General features: G+C 41.3%; 1 protein-coding gene across 2 annotated transcripts in view; it reads left to right on the top strand.

The window, feature by feature from the left end:
- vps4b (vacuolar protein sorting 4 homolog B) overlaps positions 1 to 19378 on the top strand; it is a 33730-nt gene that overhangs the window by 11383 nt on the left and 2969 nt on the right. The window contains exons 1-10 of one of the 2 annotated variants that reach the window (XM_051700156.1): positions 4499 to 4721; positions 5699 to 5810; positions 6015 to 6162; positions 6475 to 6533; positions 6633 to 6752; positions 6978 to 7134; positions 8690 to 8838; positions 9068 to 9149; positions 9522 to 9741; positions 9979 to 10119. In XM_051700156.1, the coding sequence (XP_051556116.1) occupies positions 4698 to 4721; positions 5699 to 5810; positions 6015 to 6162; positions 6475 to 6533; positions 6633 to 6752; positions 6978 to 7134; positions 8690 to 8838; positions 9068 to 9149; positions 9522 to 9741; positions 9979 to 10119 (1212 nt within the window). In that variant the 5' untranslated portion in view covers positions 4499 to 4697. Of the gene's footprint in view, positions 1 to 4498; positions 4722 to 5698; positions 5811 to 6014; positions 6163 to 6474; positions 6534 to 6632; positions 6753 to 6977; positions 7135 to 8689; positions 8839 to 9067; positions 9150 to 9521; positions 9742 to 9978; positions 10120 to 19378 lie in introns of those variants that run through there. The other variant, XM_051700155.1, reaches the window with a different exon arrangement.

Here is a 19378-nt window from a genome sequence, read left to right as displayed (position 1 = left end):
TGCCCATGCTGACCCCTGTTCACCACCGAAAGTGCCTAAAATGGGCACGTGAGCATCAGAACTGGAACATGGAGCAATGGAAGAAGGTGGCCTGGTCTGATGAATCACCTTGGGTCCTGGCATTCATGTGAATGTTACTTTGACACGTACCACCTACCTAAAAATTGTTACAGAACACGTACACCCCTTCATGGCAACGGTATTTCCTAATGGCAGTGGCCTCTTTCAACAGGATAATGCGCCCTGCCAAACTGCAAAAATTGTTCAGGAATGGTTTGAGGAACACGACAAAGAGTTCAAGGTGTTAAATTGGCCTCTAAATTCCCCAGATCTCAATCCGATTGAGCATCTATGGAATGTGCTGGACCAACAAGTCCAATCCCTGGAGGCCTCACCTCACAACTTACAGGACTTAAAGGATCTGCTGCTAACGTCTTGGTGCCAGATACCACAGGACACCTTCAGAGGTCTTGTGGAGTCCATGCATCGGTGGGTCAGAGCTGTTTTGGGGCACAAGGAGGACCTACACTATATTAGGCAGGTGGATTTAATGTTGTGGCTGATCTGTGTATGTGGCTAAACAAAAATTGACTTTCAGAAATAAACCTACCTTGAGAATATTCAATTGAGTAAAAAGTATGACAGCTAGCCCTGATTTCCCACATAAATGAACAGATGAGCCAAAACATTATGACCACACACAGGTGAAGTGAATAACGTTGATCATCTTCTAACAAGGCCACTTGTCAAGGTCTGGGTAGATTAGATGGTAAGCGAACAATCAGTTCTTGTAGTCAACATGTTGAAAGACCTGAGCAGCTTTGACAAGGGCCAAATTGTTATGGCCAGACGACTGGGTCAGAGCATCTCTGAAACGGCAAGGCTTGTGTGGTGCTCCCGGTTAGCAGTGGTGAGTACCTACTGACAGTGGTCCGAGGAGGGACAAACCACAAACTGGCAACAAGATTTTGGGTACCCAAGGTTCATCGATGCACGAGGGCAATGAAGGATATCCCATCTGGTGTGAACCAACAGAAGGTCTACTGTGGCACAAGTCACAGAAAATTTTAATGATGGTTTCGGGAGGAATGTGTCACAACTGCGTAGCCGCAGACCGGTCAGAGTGCCCAAGATGACCCCTGTCCACCAACGAATGTGCCTTCAATGGGCATGCAAGCGTTGGAACTGGACCTTGGAGCAGTGGAAGAAGGTCGCCTGGTCCGATAAGGCCCGTTTTCTTTTACATCACGTGGGAGGCTGTGTACATGTGTGCCGTTTGCCTGGGGAAGTGATGGCACCAAGATGCACTGTGGGAAGACGACAAGCCAGTGGAGGGAGTGTGATGCTCTGGGCAATGTTCTGCCGGGAAACCCTGGATCCGGCCATTCATCTGGACGTCAATGTCACTGTGACAAGGAGGAGGGTGGGGCCGGGCCGTGAGTGTGCACGGCCGGCCCCCAATCAGGCTAATCAGCTGAAGAGTGGGATAAGGCTGAGCCTGATGCGGCAGTTCGGCAGAGAAAGAGCCACATGCCGTGTGTGTGTGTGTGTGTGTTTATGTTTGTGTGTTTTGTTTAAGTTTTCATTAAAATATTACTTTAATGCTTCGTCCAGTTCCCGTATCCTCCTTGCCCATTTGAAACCCTGTTACAATCACCTACCTAAACATCGTTGCAGACCAGGTACACCCCTTCATGTCAGTGGTATTCCCTGATGGCAGTGGCCTCTTTCAGAAGGATAATTCGCCCTGCCACACTGCACACATTGTTCGGGAATGGTTTGAGGAAAATTATGAATGGTTCAAGGTGTTGCCCCTCCAAATTCCCTAGATCTCAATCTGATTGAGCATCTGTGGGATGTGCTGGACCACAGCAGCTCCACCTTGCAACTTATAGGACTTGAAGGATCTGTTGCTAATATCTTGGTGCCAGATACCACAGGACAACTTCAGGGGTCTAATAGAGTCCATGCTTTGGTGGGTCAGTGCTGTTTTGGCAGCACATGGAGGACCAACAACATATAAGCCAGGTGGTCATAATGTTTTTGCTATTCAGTGTATATTTAATCCACCTTTTGAAATTTTGATAATCATCATACTGATTTCTGGGGTTTTATTTGGAGGGAATGTTTTATAGTCAAAACTTTACTTAATTCATCAATTCACAATGTTTGTGCTGTTGTTTTCAAACCAAAAATGATTCACAACTTCCTGGAGGTTGAAGTCATTGTTAATTAAATGTTTATTACAAAAGTTTAGCAGGATGGATAGTTAAATTGATGACATATGTATATTGTTTTAATTGATCAATTTATAGATTTTTTTCATAAGAAAGAACGTAAAAAAATATTGATTTGCCAGTTTTTCATTTTAGATGTAGAGACATGGGGCAAGGCCCTCAATCTTGCGAGATTCTACAATTCTACAGATTATACACGGCGTTTGAAGTCACACAGCAACGATGAGCGCTAGTAAAAGATTATTTTAAACTGTCTGTTTTGATAAATAGTAATTCTTGATGATCAATTCAAGCTCTAAAATAAATATTTCACATAATAAATTTGATAACTTCATCTCTATTTGTGCTACTGTCAGTCATGAGATATTGTAAGTCAGTGAAGTACATAAAAGGAAGTACATGGTAAAAGGAGTCTGACTGTGTGGTTTAGTGGTAATTAATTCTGGTAAAAAGAGGTTTAGGGTTCTAATCCGCCCATATGAAACTATATCTTTTAATTAACAAAGATTGCATCTGCACCTCAGTGGGTGTATATCTTGAGTGGGGACACATTTGTTTGCATTTTTCTATGGGATTCAACTGGAAAAGAGCACAAACTTCGGTACTCGCAGCAACAAGGACAGCTCGACGCCCATTCTCAATTCCCCAAGTATATCACTGAGGCACAAATGTTGCTAACTGCTTAATACTGTATTATATTGTTTATGAGCATTCCGTTGTTATTTTGCTAGCCATCTTGAACTGGGGCCGATTGCACTAGCTATACATACGTTACAACTTAGCCTAGTTGTGGTGTAAATGGGCACTAAGTCACAATTTATGCACTACTAAATATTTGAGCGGTGCACCATTAAACTTACGTAGGACGTAACCCTGCGTATAAACTAAGTATTTACAGCAGACTCCGACCAGGAGTAACTGATGGAATAAAAAAGCAGACTCACATAATGACATCAATGAGCTCATGTTTTGGTTGACAGGCATCAATCCTTTCGACATATATGATGGTGTTGGCATTTACACTCGTTTACATTTACGAGAGAGAGAGAGATAGAGAGAGAGAAAACAATCAAACGTTGCAGTTTTCAGGATGCGTCGCCCGATGTCAAGTTTCAACACATTCAGAATATATATAGGATATTAAAAGGAATAAATGTCTTTTTTTCAAGCCTGTTGTATTAGTATTTATTTATCACCCCTTATTTGTTTTAGATACAGTTCCTATATTTTATTATTTACACAGGGCAAATATACTATTTATTAAATCTACTTTTATTACGTATCGTATTTTAATAGGTATATCGTTTATGACAGCTGAGAGTTACATGAGCAAACAAGGTTTGAACATCAACCGTAACAAGATCAAATTGAAGTTCACGGCTTTTTAACACTTCTGTGTACAAATTTGAAGGCTGTTTATTGGATGAATACGGGTAAACTTCATATTATGCGATTATGCATTACTTTACGGAGAGCTTACGACCTACTAGTTAAAGTCTTGCCTTAAGAACAGAGGTGTGCAACCAAATTAAGCACCGACTTAGTTACAAACTAACTAGTAGTTACTAAGCCCTTAGTGTGAACTTTACGTCCCAACTTAAGTGTGACCTTCTGCACAGCTGGTGCAACCCTACCCTGATCTTTAACTTTATATGTCGTAATTTTGATGAACACAATTAACGGATGAACGTAGTTACACATATTTAGACTATACATAACAGACTGCACATGTGCGAGAAGTTGACAAAAGAGGGATCCCTTCTAGGCACAACAGTGGGAGAGGGGGCCCACCCATTAAAACATTGTCCTGGGCCCTGTGAATTTTAGCAACAGCCCTGGTAAGGGAGGTGACAACTTTAGTATCACACACGAGTAATCAAATTATTTAAAATTCACCCCCAACTTATTTGTTATATTGGGAAAAATAAAACTGAACTGACCATTTTAAAAGATGGAAATCATATTATGTTAATGTTTTATTCAATAGAAGCCATGTTATGATTGATGGGACATGAAAATGTGGCAACTGCATAGAAAGAATGTCCCAGTTATACATTCTAATATTTGGTGACAAAAGCCTGAGAGGGTAGCCTATTTATATGTTTATATGCATTGCGACAACGATACAAACATCAACAAGGAATTACGAAGTAATTCCTACGTAATGGAAGACTTGAGGCGTTTTTAAGGACGCGCCAAAGGGGTGTCTCTTCCGCGTGTGACGTCATGACAGTTTTGAAACACGTGAGCGTCGAGGCGGAAGTGACATCCGACATTTTAATACGGAAGTTATTTTTTTCATCTGTCGGTCAACGATCTCTAACAATAAGTACAGAAATTACATAAGTTCGCCGTTTTCAGTTGTTTATTTGTAAATAACGTTTTGTGACGTTTTTGTTAACACAGTACTGTCTTCATATTTCCCAAGCACGTCGTGTTTTCTGTATTTTTTCAGCCCCTATGGCTGCCAACAACAACTTGCAGGTAAGTTAACAAACAGATGAGCCCACAGCTAGCCAAACTGACAGCCAGAGCGTTAATTTATGGATTTAATTCAAACAGACACAAGTATTTGCGTTCTGTGTTGCTGTTCCGTAAAGCTGTTCTGGCCGTTTTGTTAACTGCGTGCAATCGAAATGAATCCATCAGTAACAGATAAGCAGAAATTGTCGACCATTTGTCACTAACACCTCTCATGTTCTGTAATCTAAATATACTAACAGATCTGTGAAGACGTAGCCTAATCAGTCGTAATGTATACATGATCGTTTAAGTGCCATTTTTAATGTTTGGCCGAGTTTAAAGTAAGATCCATGACGTTAGCAGATTAAGATCAAATGTGCTTTAATGGTGGTCTGGTTTGAAGATGAGCTCTTTTGCGCTTATGAATACAGCTATATCAAAACATCCATGCAAATATTACAGCCATTATTTAGATCAAACATTACAGTTTTGCTATATAACTTTAGTTCATATAGATCATCTCTAATGACCAAGATACAGATTGTTCATATGAGGAGTGGCAGTGTTATATAAAATATTTAAGGTTTGATTTTGATCCTGTACATTTTCTGATAAATTAGTCCTGATGGCAAAAACATAAGTTTGACAGATGTTTTTATTTTATACGGTCAGGCTATTATTCAGTGCTTGTGTCATGCTTGCTCGGTATACAGACCCAAAGAGGATTGAAATTTGAAGCAGAATCTACCTCTCTCTCTCTCTCTCTCTCTCTCGTGTGTGTGTGTGTGTTGGCCCCTTAGAAACAACCAGTTGTTTTAGGATGGAATTTGAATTTCCTCTCATAGACTAATGTATGACTAAATTCCCTAAATGATCAATGTCATGACCATTAATACAATCAAAGTTTGGATGGACAGGCAACTTATTGATAAATATTTAGCTAGTGGCTTGCCTTGTCTGAAACCCATTCTGAAATAATGCTGTGATTTCCACCACAGAAAGCTATAGATCTCGCCAATAAGGCATCTCAGGAGGATAAGGCCGAAAACTATGAAGAGGCCCTGCGTCTTTACCAGCATGCTGTTCAGTACTTCTTGCATGTTGTGAAATGTAAGTATGCAGCAGAAATCTCTGTTTACATCTGTCCATCAAGACTTTTACATAATATTTGCTGAATGTTCATATGTATTGCTTTTGATTGAGATATGTGTTTTTGTCAGAATGTTACTATGTTAAACCGAATAAATCACAGCAGTTAAGCAGCGACTGTTTTCAGAATACTTAATCCCTTTTTTCTGTTTTGTCTTTTTAAAGATGAAGCACAGGGTGAAAAAGCCAAACAAAGCATCCGAACCAAATGTGCTGAATATTTGGACCGGGCTGAGAAACTAAAAGAGTTTTTGAAGAAAAAAGAGAAAGCACCAGCGAAGCCAGTGAAGGAGTCGCAGTCCAGTGAGAAAGGGTTGGTGATGTGGAATGGTAGTCAATAGTGCTGATATATCAACCATTTTCAGGTTTTTGATGATATTTGATATCTATGAGTATGCTGTAAAATGGCTTAAAACAGCCATCGTTGCCAATTAGATTCACATTTTTGAAGCAAGAAGTAAAACAGACGACTACTAGTGTGGATGCTATATTTGTTTGTTTGGAGGGCAACATGCATTTATGCATGTCTATGCACTATGTGTGGACTCAGCAGAGAGTTGAAGCATTAAACCTTACTGTTCTTTTGTACATTTTCATTGTTTACAATTCATTTTTTTTTTCCTAGAAATGAGAGCGATGAAGGAGAAGACCCAGAGAAAAAGAAATTTCAGAACCAGCTCTCAGGTTTGTTATTCCCCTTCCACCATTCAGACAGTTTTTTCTAAATTACTCTGCCTTTAGAGTACAACTCATTTTGAACTAATATATGATCTTCTATCACAGGAGCCATCGTCATGGAGAAGCCAAACATTAAATGGGATGATGTAGCTGGGTTAGAAGGTGCCAAAGAGGCCCTGAAAGAAGCTGTCATTCTGCCAATAAAGTTTCCACATCTCTTTACAGGCACGTAGCTTTTCCAGTGGCTTTTCAATATCATCATCTAATGTTTCATATATATGATGCTCACCATTGCCAGTATGTGTCTTGCAGTTTGATTCAGTGGTTAGGAATGTGAATCTTATTCAGACTGAATGATTGGATAAGTGAATACACTCACAGCTATCAAAAGAAACCCAGGAGTGTGTCTTTTCAGATATGCTTACTAATGATTATTTCTTCGTCTATTAGGTAAAAGGACTCCATGGAGGGGCATCCTTCTCTTCGGGCCTCCTGGCACAGGCAAATCATACCTGGCCAAAGCGGTAGCAACAGAAGCCAACAATTCCACCTTTTTCTCCATTTCCTCCTCAGACCTGGTATCCAAGTGGCTGGGAGAGAGTGAAAAGTGAGTGTTTGGGTTGTAAGGACTGGGCCATGTTATGTTTACAGTAAGGGGCCATATGTTTGAGCATGTACAGTATTTGACTTTGGACTGAGAAGGCACGTGCATAGTCTGAAAGACCACCTGGACGTATGAAATATTTAAAGTGTTTTGTAATAATTTACTTTAAGTTGCATTGCTGTTGTGTTGTCCTCGCTAACTATGCAAAAATGAACACAGTGCAATGAGCCATCCACTTTGTGAATGAATCATTCAGTTAGTGCAGTTATTTTTAAAGAATCAGTGTAACCAGTTGGCAAATCAGACTGAATTAATCACAGGTGTCAGCTGTCTGAATCATGGACTGAATCGGTCAGTTAAATTATCATGTCGGACTCGAAATAAGCAGGAAACAATGTGAAAAATGCTAGTTTGTAAGGCTCACCCTTATGCCGTTTCAAAGGGGTAGTTCACCTAAAAATGGAAATTCTCATCATTTACTCACCCTCATGCCATCCCTGATCTGTATGACTTTCTTTCTTCGGCAGAACACAAACTACGATTTTTAGAAGAATATTTCATCTTTGTTGATCCTAACAATGCAAGTGAATGGTGACCAGACCTTTTGAAACTCCAAAAATCACATAAAGACAGCTGTGATGATGAGGAGGAGGGCGGGGCTGGGCTGTGAGTGCATATGGCCGGACCCCAATCAGGCTAATCAGCCGAAAAGAGGGATAAAGCTGAGCCGGATGCGGCAGTTGGGGAGAGAGAGAGAGAGCCCACACACACAGCTGCCGTGTGTGTTTGTGTTTTTTGTTTAAGTTTTCATTAAAATATTACTTTGACTGTTCAGCTGTTCCCACCTCCTCCTTGCCCATCTTTTATAATTGTTACAACAGCATCACTCCAGTGGTTAAATTCATAAGTCTTGTGAAGCGATATGATATGTGTGGGTGAGAGACAGATCAAAATGTAAGTCCTTTACTTAAAGTAACTAGTACTAGTTACTTTAAGTCCTTACTATAAATTCTCCTCCCTGCCCAGTAGCTGGCGATATGCACAAAGAATGTGAATCTCCAAAAACAAAAGAAGAATGTGAAAGTGGAGATTGATGGTAAAAAGGACATGCAATTCTCACCCACACCTATCATATCGCTTCTGTAGACATGGATTTAACCACTGGAGTCTTAGGAATTACTTTTATACTGCATTAATGTGCTTTTTGGAGCTTCAGTGTTCTGGCCACCATTCTGTTGCATTGTATGGACCTACAGAGCAGAAATATTCTTCTAAAAATCTTTGTTTGTTTTCAGCAGAGGAAAGTCATACACATCTGGGATGGCATGAGGGTGAGTAAATGAGAGAATTTTCAATTTTGGGTGAACTTCCTTTAAACTTGTATAACTTTCTTTGACCACTTTGTAGGTGTACTTTTAATTTTATTATCGTGGTTTTATTATCAGATACTCAACCATCAGAAAAATGACCTTAACCATTCTGATTGGTTGAAGTTGCTTGTCATTTCTCTAGCAAAATTAGCATACAACATTTTTAACTGGTTTGTTAATTTCCTCAGGCTGGTGAAGAACTTGTTCACTTTAGCTCGAGAGCACAAGCCCTCTATTATCTTCATTGATGAGATAGATTCACTCTGCGGCTCCAGAAGTGAGAATGAAAGTGAAGCAGCTCGCCGTATCAAGACAGAATTTCTGGTCCAGATGCAAGGTGAGCAGTCACGTCTTCCGGCCCTAAAGAAAATCAATGACCAAAACACATGAGTTTTTTTGTAACAAAAGTAAATTCATGTAATCAAAATCATGTTAATTTTAGACAAAACTGTATTTGAATATTTCACTTAATTTGATTGAACCTGTCAAGAACACTTCCAGCTCGCATTTCACCCCAAAATTAAAAGAAAAAATAAATTGTCTAATATAAATGAATGTCATTATAGGTGTTGGTAATGACAATGAAGGAATCCTAGTGTTGGGAGCCACTAACATCCCGTGGACATTGGATTCTGCCATCAGAAGACGGTAATATTCATGTCCGTGAGAGAAGCCAATAGGTTTGTGGACTAGTGAGTGAATTGCCATGGAAAATGTAGGTCTGAAAGTAAACAGAGTTAGAAAAAAGGTTATTGAGTCTGTCTGTGGCACTTATTAGTTCTAGATAATCACCTCACATTAAACTGTCATGTGAGGCATCAGTTTAAATGACATCATCTCAGTCAGGTCAGCTAGAACAGGTTTATCAACTCTTAGATTTCATATGTGAGCTACAGAGTATGAATCATGTGGAATATTTTTAGAGAAGTTCTTAAAATAATTTGACATGGGTCCAGAGGTGCTCACTCTGCATGTACTGTATGTATTTTCATATTCATGAGGCATCATCTGCTTGTTTAGATTTGAGAAACGTATCTACATCCCTCTGCCGGAGGATCACGCCCGTGGGTTCATGTTCAAGCTAAATCTGGGCAGCACACCAAACAGTCTCACTGAATCAGACTTCATCACTCTGGGTAAGAAGACAGAGGGTTACTCTGGTGCTGACATCAGCGTTATCGTCAGAGACGCTCTCATGCAGCCTGTCAGGAAGGTCCAGTCTGCCACTCACTTCAAACAGGTCAGTTCTGCTAAGTGTTTTATGATTATGTTGATGTGTTGTCAAAGCTTGTGAAGTTTGTGTTTCCACACAAAGTTATACATTACCCCAAAAAATATTTAGACACTTAAGTCATGCTTAATGTATGAATTACAATACAGTGTTGTTTAAGTGTTGTAGGGACCCTTGACTTGGGTAAAGAAAATTACTGGACTTAATTACTGCTTTAACCTCTACCATTATTCATATTTCTTTCAGGTTCGAGGGCCATCAAGGAATGACCCAAATATCATAGTCGATGACCTCCTTACCCCCTGTTCTCCAGGCGACCCACAGGCCATAGAGATGACATGGATGGATGTTCCTGGAGAGAAGCTTTTGGAACCAATTGTTTGCATGGTCAGCATGTTTTCAATTCCCTGAAGTTGGCATAATATACACTCTCCATGTGAAAAGCAATATCACATAAGCAATATGTGCCTCATGCTGCAGGTAATTACAGCCGTGCTGACATACATTGCGAGTGTGATATTGCTTTTATATAGCAGTTTAACAAACATGTAAATAATATTGAATATTTCAGACAAAATTTGTTAGTTCATGCATTTCTTCTCTGCCAGCGAATATAGTTTCAAAAGAAGCCAAAGCATCAAGCACAGCTCCACTATCTGCACTCTAATAACTTCTGTTTCAGACAACTCATTTGAATGGTTCTCATTCACCATTGTTTCAATCTTGAAAAACTCTGATTAAAACATAGCTGCAAGCAGCAATTACGGGGCCAAGTACACCAACGGCATGTAAAGAAGTATGATTGGACATCATTGTTTATGATTTTAAGAAAAGTGATATACAAAACATAAGTATAATTGCTTATATTACAATACAATTCATTATAACTTTTGATTAATATGTGACAGTCTCAAAATGTATATGGTGCTGTTAGTGTGTGGTGACAATGACACTTACAAAGTTTTATGTCAATATGCCACAGCATTGCCAAGATACATTCGAATATATGGCCTATGAGGAGTTTGAAAAAGTAGGTTTTCATTATATTCAAAATGGCGGACAGGAAGTATGGCCGACCATGGCAAATTTGGTATCATTGGACTCTGCCTGACACAAGAAAGGCAACAACACAAGTCTCATGGTTATAGGACAAATTAATTAAAAGTAGGGATGTGCACGAGTAATCGAGAACTTGTACTGCACCAGCTAGTAGACTATTAAAAACATTATTCAAAAATCAGAAATTGATTTTCCTTTGCACATTTGCCTGCCGTGAGCAACGCTGAATACTGTACTTTCTCCTTGAATCTCTCACCAAATCTTGCAGTTACAATTGAGTTGACTGGGGTCCGCTGTGGATGTGTGTCGTCGAGGTGTTAGATGAGAGAAGAAGATATGATGCCGTCTTTGGCATGTGAATTGTGAAGTCAAGTGTGACAATACTTGCAATATTTTTATTCTTATTGAATTATACAGTATTGGTATTCGGTTCTTTTTTTTTTTCTTTTTTTATTTCATATTAACAAATAAAAGCAAGAACATTTACAAACAGAATCAATACTTAACCCCCTCTATCACTACCCCCCCCCAATCCCCAACCCCACCCACAAGAACACCCCAGTGGTCCCACATGATTAAAGACACACGAAAACCAATATTAAAAAATAAAATAAAATAATAAAATAAAATATAATAATCTCACACACACAACATCTACACCTCTCTCTCCACTGTCCCTCCCCGAGAGCCCTCCAAAAATGCCAGATATTTGCCCCACTTTCCCACAAACAAAACCAAATAACCCAATCTTCTAGATACCCCTTCTTCAAAAGCTGCCTCCCTCCCCATCTCCGCACACCACTCCGGAAATGGTGCTCTGTCCGACTTCCAGCCCCTTAAAATGACTTGTCTGCCAATCATAACACTTGTCAGAACCCAATTTTTTATAAATTTGTCCCCCAAATTTATGACTGCCCCATCGCCCAAAATACAAAGTCTGGGGCAAAGTAAAACTTGAGTGCCCAAAACATCACACAAATAACTCTGAACCCTCAACCAAAAATCTTGAATCTTAACACACCCCCAAAAGACATGAGTTGTGTCTCCAACTTCTGATTGGCAACGCCAGCAGGTGGGTGTGTCTTTAAGACCAAGCCTATGTAATCTAGAGGGGTTCCAGTAAAATATATGTAAAATCTTAAATTGCATAAGGCGAACCCTTGCACCTCTAAATGCAGACTTGACATTTTTTAGAATCCTAGTCCACACTCCTTCCTCCAATAACAAATTAAAATCTTTCTCCCTTAATCTCTTGATAGAAGTTAAAGCTCCATCCCCCAGACTCTGAATTAGCAGGGAATAATACACTGATGCCTCCCAAAATGAAGACCCAAATTCTCAAAAGATCTCAACACTCCACTCTCATACAGTTAGCCGAGTGTATCATCCCCCCCTCACAATCCACTCTGACCAACAGAAAGGGGACTTATTGATACATAATTTGGGGTTCAGCCATATGCTCGAGGCAACATTTAAATAAATGTCTGTGCAAATCGAGTGCAAATGCGAGATAACGGGGTGTAACTTCTCCGATTAGTTTAATAGGCTTTGCAATGTCGAAATGGGGGCAAGAACTTCCTGTTCAATACAAAACCAGGGAGGGGCTCTTTCAGGTGGAAGTGACCAATGAGCCAAATGTCTGAGACCGAATGCATAATAAAACAAAATCTTGGGTACGCCTAGCCCACCTTTGTCAATCGGCCGATGTAACTTATTCAAATGTAATCTAGGACACTTACCATTCCAAATGAAGGACTTCTCTATGCTATTAAATTGCTTGAAATAAGAGAGGGGGGCATCTACAGGGAGAGATTGTAGCAGGTAGTTGAATTTTGGAATACAATTCATTTTAATAACATTAACCATCCCAATCATATATAAATGTAATGAAGCCTACCTGCCCACATCGCTGGAAAACCTTTTTTATTAAGGGGTCAAAATGAACTCTAACTAAATCATACAAATTTTCTGGGAATAAAATGCCCAATTACTTAATGCCCTGTTTGAGCCACTGGAAGGTGCCCGCGTGAAAAGCTGTTACTGGGCAGTAAGCTGTCAGAGCCAAAGCTTCAGATTTAGACCAACTGACTCTGTATCCTGAGAATTTAGAAAAGGAATTAATAGTTCTGTGGACGCTAGGCATAGATCTAGTAGAGTTGGAGACGAATAATAAAATATCATCTGCTTAAAGCAAAAGCTTATGCGCCATGCTTCCCACCACCACCCCTAGAAAGTCATCTTGTTTCTTATCGCAGCTGCTGATGGTTTCAGGACAAGACAGAACAATAATGGGGAAAGAGGGCAACCCTGCTGGGTGCCCCTATCCAGAGTAAAATAATCTGAAATTAATCCATTTGTTTGTACCACCGCTACCGGGTGTCTATAAAGTAATTTAATTCATCCAATAAAAGTATTCCCGAACCCATACATTTCCAAAATCTTAAAAAGATAATCCCATTCTACCATACCGTGTCAAGTGAGATGGCAGCGACCGGAGTCTGATCATTCGCCACTGACCACATGGTATGAATGAAACGCCTAATGTTATCAGAAGAGCTGCGGCCCCGAATAAACCCCAACTGATCTATATGTATTAGAGATGTCATAACTTAATCGGTTAGCCAAAATTTTTGACAATATTTTTACATCTAGCTGGATCAGGGAAATTGGATGGTAACTCTTACACTCGCTTGGACTTTGTCCTTTTTAAGAATTAGACTGATCTGGGCTTGTGTCATGGTTGGCGGAAGCTTTCCGTTCTTTAATGATTCCATATAAACATCTAACAAAAGTGGAGCCAGTTCTGTAGTATAAGATCTATAAAACTCAGTGGCAAAGCCGTCTGGTCCTGGAGCCTTAAGCTCCTCCAAGGTTATCTCAGAATCAAGAGATTTTTTTTGCTCAGTCATCAGTTTAGGGAGTTCTAATGGTTCCACAAGGTTTCTAATATCTTCATCAGTAGATGAAGACATGGAGCTATAGGGAATGGTAGAAAAAGACACTCTCTGCTTCATATATCTAGCCAAAAGCTTCCCTGCTTTGTCCCCCGACTCAGAGTATGACTGTCTTGCCCTGAATAGCCAAAACTCTGCGACAAAATAGTATTATATTTATTATATATTTCAATCGGGTCAATTCTCTGAGCCCATCAGATGACATTCGGCACTTCAGCTCTGCCTTGGCACTTTTAATTTTCCCTACCAACTCTACGAGTTCTCATGCTTTGGACCAGATGGGTTCAAAAGTCTCAATATCTGTAAGACCAAGATTTTTACACATCCTGTGAGGCGTCAGTGTTGCTCTAGGGGGCATACACATTTTTGCTTCACTATGATCAAGGACTGAGTCCATCAATTGATTAAAGTCTCCTCCCAATATTGTATCATGAGGGGTGCCAGTGACTTGCAACATCCCTTCAAGATCTATAAAAAAAAAAGCCCTGATCATCAATGTTAGGTGCGTAAATATTAGCCAAAATCAACCTTTGCCTCTGAATTTCTGCTAAAACAATAATTACTCTTCCTAATTTATCATTAATCTGTTTGAGACATTTTAATTGTAGATGTTTACTTAACAGTGTAATGACTCCTCTGTTCTTACTTGAGCTAGCGCTAAAGAAAACATGTCCACCCCATATCTTCTCAAATTTTTGAGCTTCCTGCGGGGAAAGATGCGTTTCTTATATTTAAGAAAATAAATAACCTACCTACCTTTTTATGGGGTTCCCCAACCCATTCACATTCCACGTTGAGAGAGACAATCCATTCATACTAACATTTGACATTTTGACAGAGAAAAAATAGATTGTGTGTCAAAAATAAAATTTTCCCCCCAAACCAAAAAAAAAACATGCGCATTAACCCCTCGCGTGACAGCTGGCGTCCATCCCTCTAAACTCAAACAGCCCATGTACGCCTACGAGAGCCCCTGTGACAAATTTGCCGTCGGATTTCTCAAGTCCGGTGTTTCTATTCAAATTTTGTAAGAATTACACAACAGAAGATAATCTATAAAACAAACTCCAGCCAATAGGTGGAATAAACACAAAGAATGTGTAGATTCATCCACATAACTGGCCCGAAGGTGTTCCTCCACAAAACAAGCTCCAGCCAATAGGCGGAATAAATGCAAAGAATGTGTAGATTCATCCACAGAACTGTCCCGAAGGTGTGTTCTTCCACAAAACAAGCTCCAGCCACTAGCGGAACCAGTAAAAAAAAAAAAAAAAAAAAAAGGCCATTCAGTTTCCTCGAGTAGTCAAACAAATGTTCAGTGAGCCGGTTGATTCTACTGCTACATTAGTGCAACAAATGACCCAGTCACTCCAATGTCCTGCAAGAAATACTCCACAAAACAAACTCCAACTAATAGGAGGCATAAGCACAAAAATGTGCAGATTCGTCCACAACACTCTCCCGAAGAAGTGCTACTGCACAAAACAACTCCAGCTGTCAGCTTGAGCACGTGTGTGTCTTTAATGTCTCCAGAGCCCGAGGATTTTGAATTCTTTGACATATTGTCTTCCTAGAACAGTTAAGGATCAGGGTGTCAAATCTCACCGGTTTATGACATAAAAAGTATTAAAAGTGCGCAGAGCTCGCTGTTCACATGTCTGATATATACATCATGATGGTGCTGAGGATGGGCGCCTCGGTGTGGAGCGCTTCTATTGTTTTGTTGTTTTTGTTTGTTTGTCCTGTGTTTAGTAATCTTTTTCCAGTCAGTTTTACCAGAGACGAACTGCTGAACATTCGACATCATATACCAGTCAATCTTTTCCTGGATTTTGAATATTCGGACGTTTTGTTTGACATTTTAGTCAGAGGCGCGGCTGTGTTGTTTAAATGCACTATGAGACGCAGGCGAGGGAGACGAGCAGGCGCGATGGTCAAGCTCCGACGGCGGGGCTTTCGAACAACGCTGCCGAGCATTCATTTAGCGAATCTCCGCACTCTCCCTATCAAAACGGACGAACTACATCTCCTCACCCGCACAAACAAGGACTTTTCAACCTCTGCTGCCTTGTGCTTCTCAGAAACCTGGCTGAATGAAGCCATTCCAGACAGTGTGTTACATCTGCCGGGCTTTCAGCTGTTCAGAGCGGATCGCATCGCGGAGTTAACGGGGAAAACGAGAGGCGGTGGAACATGCTTTTACATCAGTGAAAGTTAGTGTACAGATGTAATAACGTTAAAGAAGATGTGCTGTCCTAATTTGGAAGCGCTCTTTATTAACTGTAAGCCTTTCTGCTTGCCGCGGGAGTTTTCCTCATTTATTCTGGTGAGTGTGTATATTGCACCAAAGGCGTGTTTGAATGCCGTGCTGCAACAGCTGGCTGATCAAATCACAGACACAGAACAACAATACCCGGACCCGGAGTTATTATTATTCTTGGGGATTTTAACGAAGCAAATCTCACACATGAACTGCCCAAATACAAACAGCACATTACATGCCCAACCAGAGACAGAAATAAACTGGATAACTGCTACACAACAATAAAGGATGCATATTGCTCTGTTCCTAGAGCAGCTTTGGTCTGATCACTGTTTGGTTCATCTTCTTCTAACCTGCAGACAGAAATTAAAATCTGCTAAGCCTGTAGTAAGGACTGAAAAGAGATGGACCAATGAAGCAGAGGATTACAGGACTCCTATCCCCAACCCTGTGGTGGACTAGCAACTGGCTGACGACCTGAATGTGTTCTACTGCAGATTTGAAAGGCCCAATCTCACACCTCACACCCACTCTGACCTTCACTTCACACAAACACCAACACCTCCTGAAACCCCCCTCCTCCCCCGTCCTGCTACTCAACCTGCACTTAAGATCTGTGAAGATGATGTGAGCCACGTCTTTCGAAAAGGATAAGGAAAGCACAGGGCCCAGATGGCATCTCACCTGCATGTCTTAGATCCTGTGCTAACCAGCTGGCCCCCATCTTCACACAGATCTTCAATAGATCACTGGAGCAGTGTGAAGTCCCATGCCCAAATATTCCACTATCATCCCCATCCCAAAGAAACCAAAAATCACAGGACTTAATGACTACAGACCTGTCGCCCTGACGTCTGTGGTCATGAAGTCATTTGAGAGACTGGTGTTGGCCCACCTGAAGAACATCACTGGACCCTTTCTAGATCCCCTTCAATTTGCTTATCGAGCAAACAGGTCTGTGGATGATGCAGTCAACATGGGATTGCATCATATCCTGCAACATCTGGACAGACCAGGGACATATGCAAAGATCCTTTTTGTGGACTTCAGTTCGGCTTTCAACACCATCATCCCAGCAATTCTCCGGACTAAATTACACCAACTCTCTGTTCCCATGTCTATCTGTCAGTGGATTACCAGCTTTCTGACAGACAGGCAGCAGCTTGTGAGACAGGGGAAATTCACTTCCAGCACCTGTACAATCAGCACTTGTGGCCCCGAGGGATGTGTGGTCTCCCCACTAATCTTCTCCCTCTACACCAATGACTGCATCGCCAAGGACCCCTCTGTCAAGCTCCTGAAGTTTGCACACGACACCACTGTCATCGGCCTCATCCGAGATGACAATGAGTCTGCATACAGAAGGGAGGTTAAATAGCTGGCTGTCTGGTGCAGTCAAAACAACCTTGAGCTGAACACGCTCAAAACGGTGGAAATGATTGTGGACTTTAGGAGGAGCCCCTCAACACTCTCCCCCCTCACCATTCTAAACAGCACTGTGGCAGCAGTGGAGTCATCCAGGTTCCTGGGCACTACCATCTCACAGGACCTGAAGTGGGAGACCCACATTGACTCAAAAGGCCCAGCAGAGGTTGTACTTCCTTCGCCAGTTGAGGTAGTTCAACCTGCTACAGGCGCTGCTGATACAGTTCTACTCAGCGGTCATTGAGTCTGTCCTCTGCACTTCAATAACTGTCTGGTTTGGTTCAGCTACGAAATCAGACATCAGAAGACTACAAAGGACAGTTCGGACTGCTGAGAGGATTATTGGTTGCCCCCCCCCCTTCAAGGACTATACACTTCCAGAGTGAGGAAAAAGGCTGGAAAAATCACTCTGGACCCCACACACCCTGCCCACTACCTTTTTGAACTGTTGCCTTCTGGCCGACGCTTTAGAGCTCTCAGCACCAGAACCGTCAGGCACAGGAACAGTTTTTCCCCCAGGCTATCCATCTCATGAACAGTTAAAACTGCCCCTTTGAGCAATAATTAATGTGCAATCCACAGCTTAGTCTTTTTATATTATCCAACACATCCTACCTCTTCTGCCATTACACTCCCTTGCACTGTACATAACCGATTTGTATTTAGATTTGCACTACGTGTGTGTGTGTGTGTGTGTACTTAAGTGTAGACAGTGCATCTGGAAAGTATTCACAGCGCTTCACTTTTTCCACATTTTGTTATGTTACAGCCTTATTCCAAAATGGATTAAATTCATTATTTTCCTAAAAATTCTACAAACAATACCCCATAATGACAACGGGAAAGAAGTTTGTTTTAAATCTTTGCAAATTTATTAAAAATAAAAAAACAAAAAAAATCACATGTACATAAGTATTCACAGCCTTTGCCATGACACTCAAAATTGAGCTCAGGTGCATCCTGTTTCCACTGATCATGCTTGAGACATTTCTACAACTTGATTGGAGTCCACCTGTGGTAAATTCAGTTGATTGGACATGATTTGGAAAGGCACTCACCTGTCTATATAAAGTCCCACAGTTAACAGTGCATGTCAGAGCACAAACCAAGCCATGAAGTTCAAGGAATTGTCTGTAGACCTCCGAGACAGGATTGTATCGAGGCACAGATCTGGGGAAGGGTACAGAAAAATTTCTGCAGCATTGAAGGTCCCAATGAGCACAGTGGTCTCCATCATCCGTAAATGGAAGAAGTGTGGAACCACCAGGACTCTTCCTGGAGCTGGCCACCCGGCCAAACTGAGCAATCGGGGGAGAATGGCCTTAGTCAGGGAGGTGACCAAGAACCCGATGGTCACTCTGACAGAGCTCCAGCATTTCTCTGTGGAGAGAGGAGAACCTTCCAGAAGAGCAACCATCTCTGCAGCACTCCACCAATCAGGCCTGTATGGTAGAGTGGCCAGACGGAAGCCACTCCTCAGTAAAAGGCACATAACAGCCCTCCTGGAGTTTGCCAAAAGGCACCTGAAGGACTCTCAGACCATGAGAAACAAAGATTGAACTCTTTGGCCTGAATGGCAAGTGTCATGTCTGGAGGAAACCAGGCACCGCTCATCACCTGGCCAATACCATCCCTACAGTGAAGCATGGTGGTGGCAGCATCATGCTGTGGGGATGTTTTTCAGCGGCAGGAACTGGGAGACTAGTCAGGATCGAGGGAAAGATGAATCCAGCAATGTACAGAGACATCCTTGATGAAAACCTGCTCCAGAGCACTCTGGACCTCAGACTGGGGCGAAGGTTCATCTTCCAACAGGACAACGACCCTAAGCACACAGTCAAGATAACAAAGGAGTGGCTACGGGACAACTCTGTGAATGTCCTTGAGTGGCCCAGCCAGAGCCCAGACTTGAACCCGATTGAACATCTCTGGAGAGATCTGAAAA

The sequence above is a fragment of the Myxocyprinus asiaticus genome, chromosome 6 (genome assembly GCF_019703515.2).
Source record: "Myxocyprinus asiaticus isolate MX2 ecotype Aquarium Trade chromosome 6, UBuf_Myxa_2, whole genome shotgun sequence".
Taxonomy (NCBI): Eukaryota; Metazoa; Chordata; class Actinopteri; order Cypriniformes; family Catostomidae; genus Myxocyprinus; species Myxocyprinus asiaticus.
Note: the sequence above shows the minus strand (reverse complement) of the source record. Positions and strands in the feature narration are given on the sequence as shown.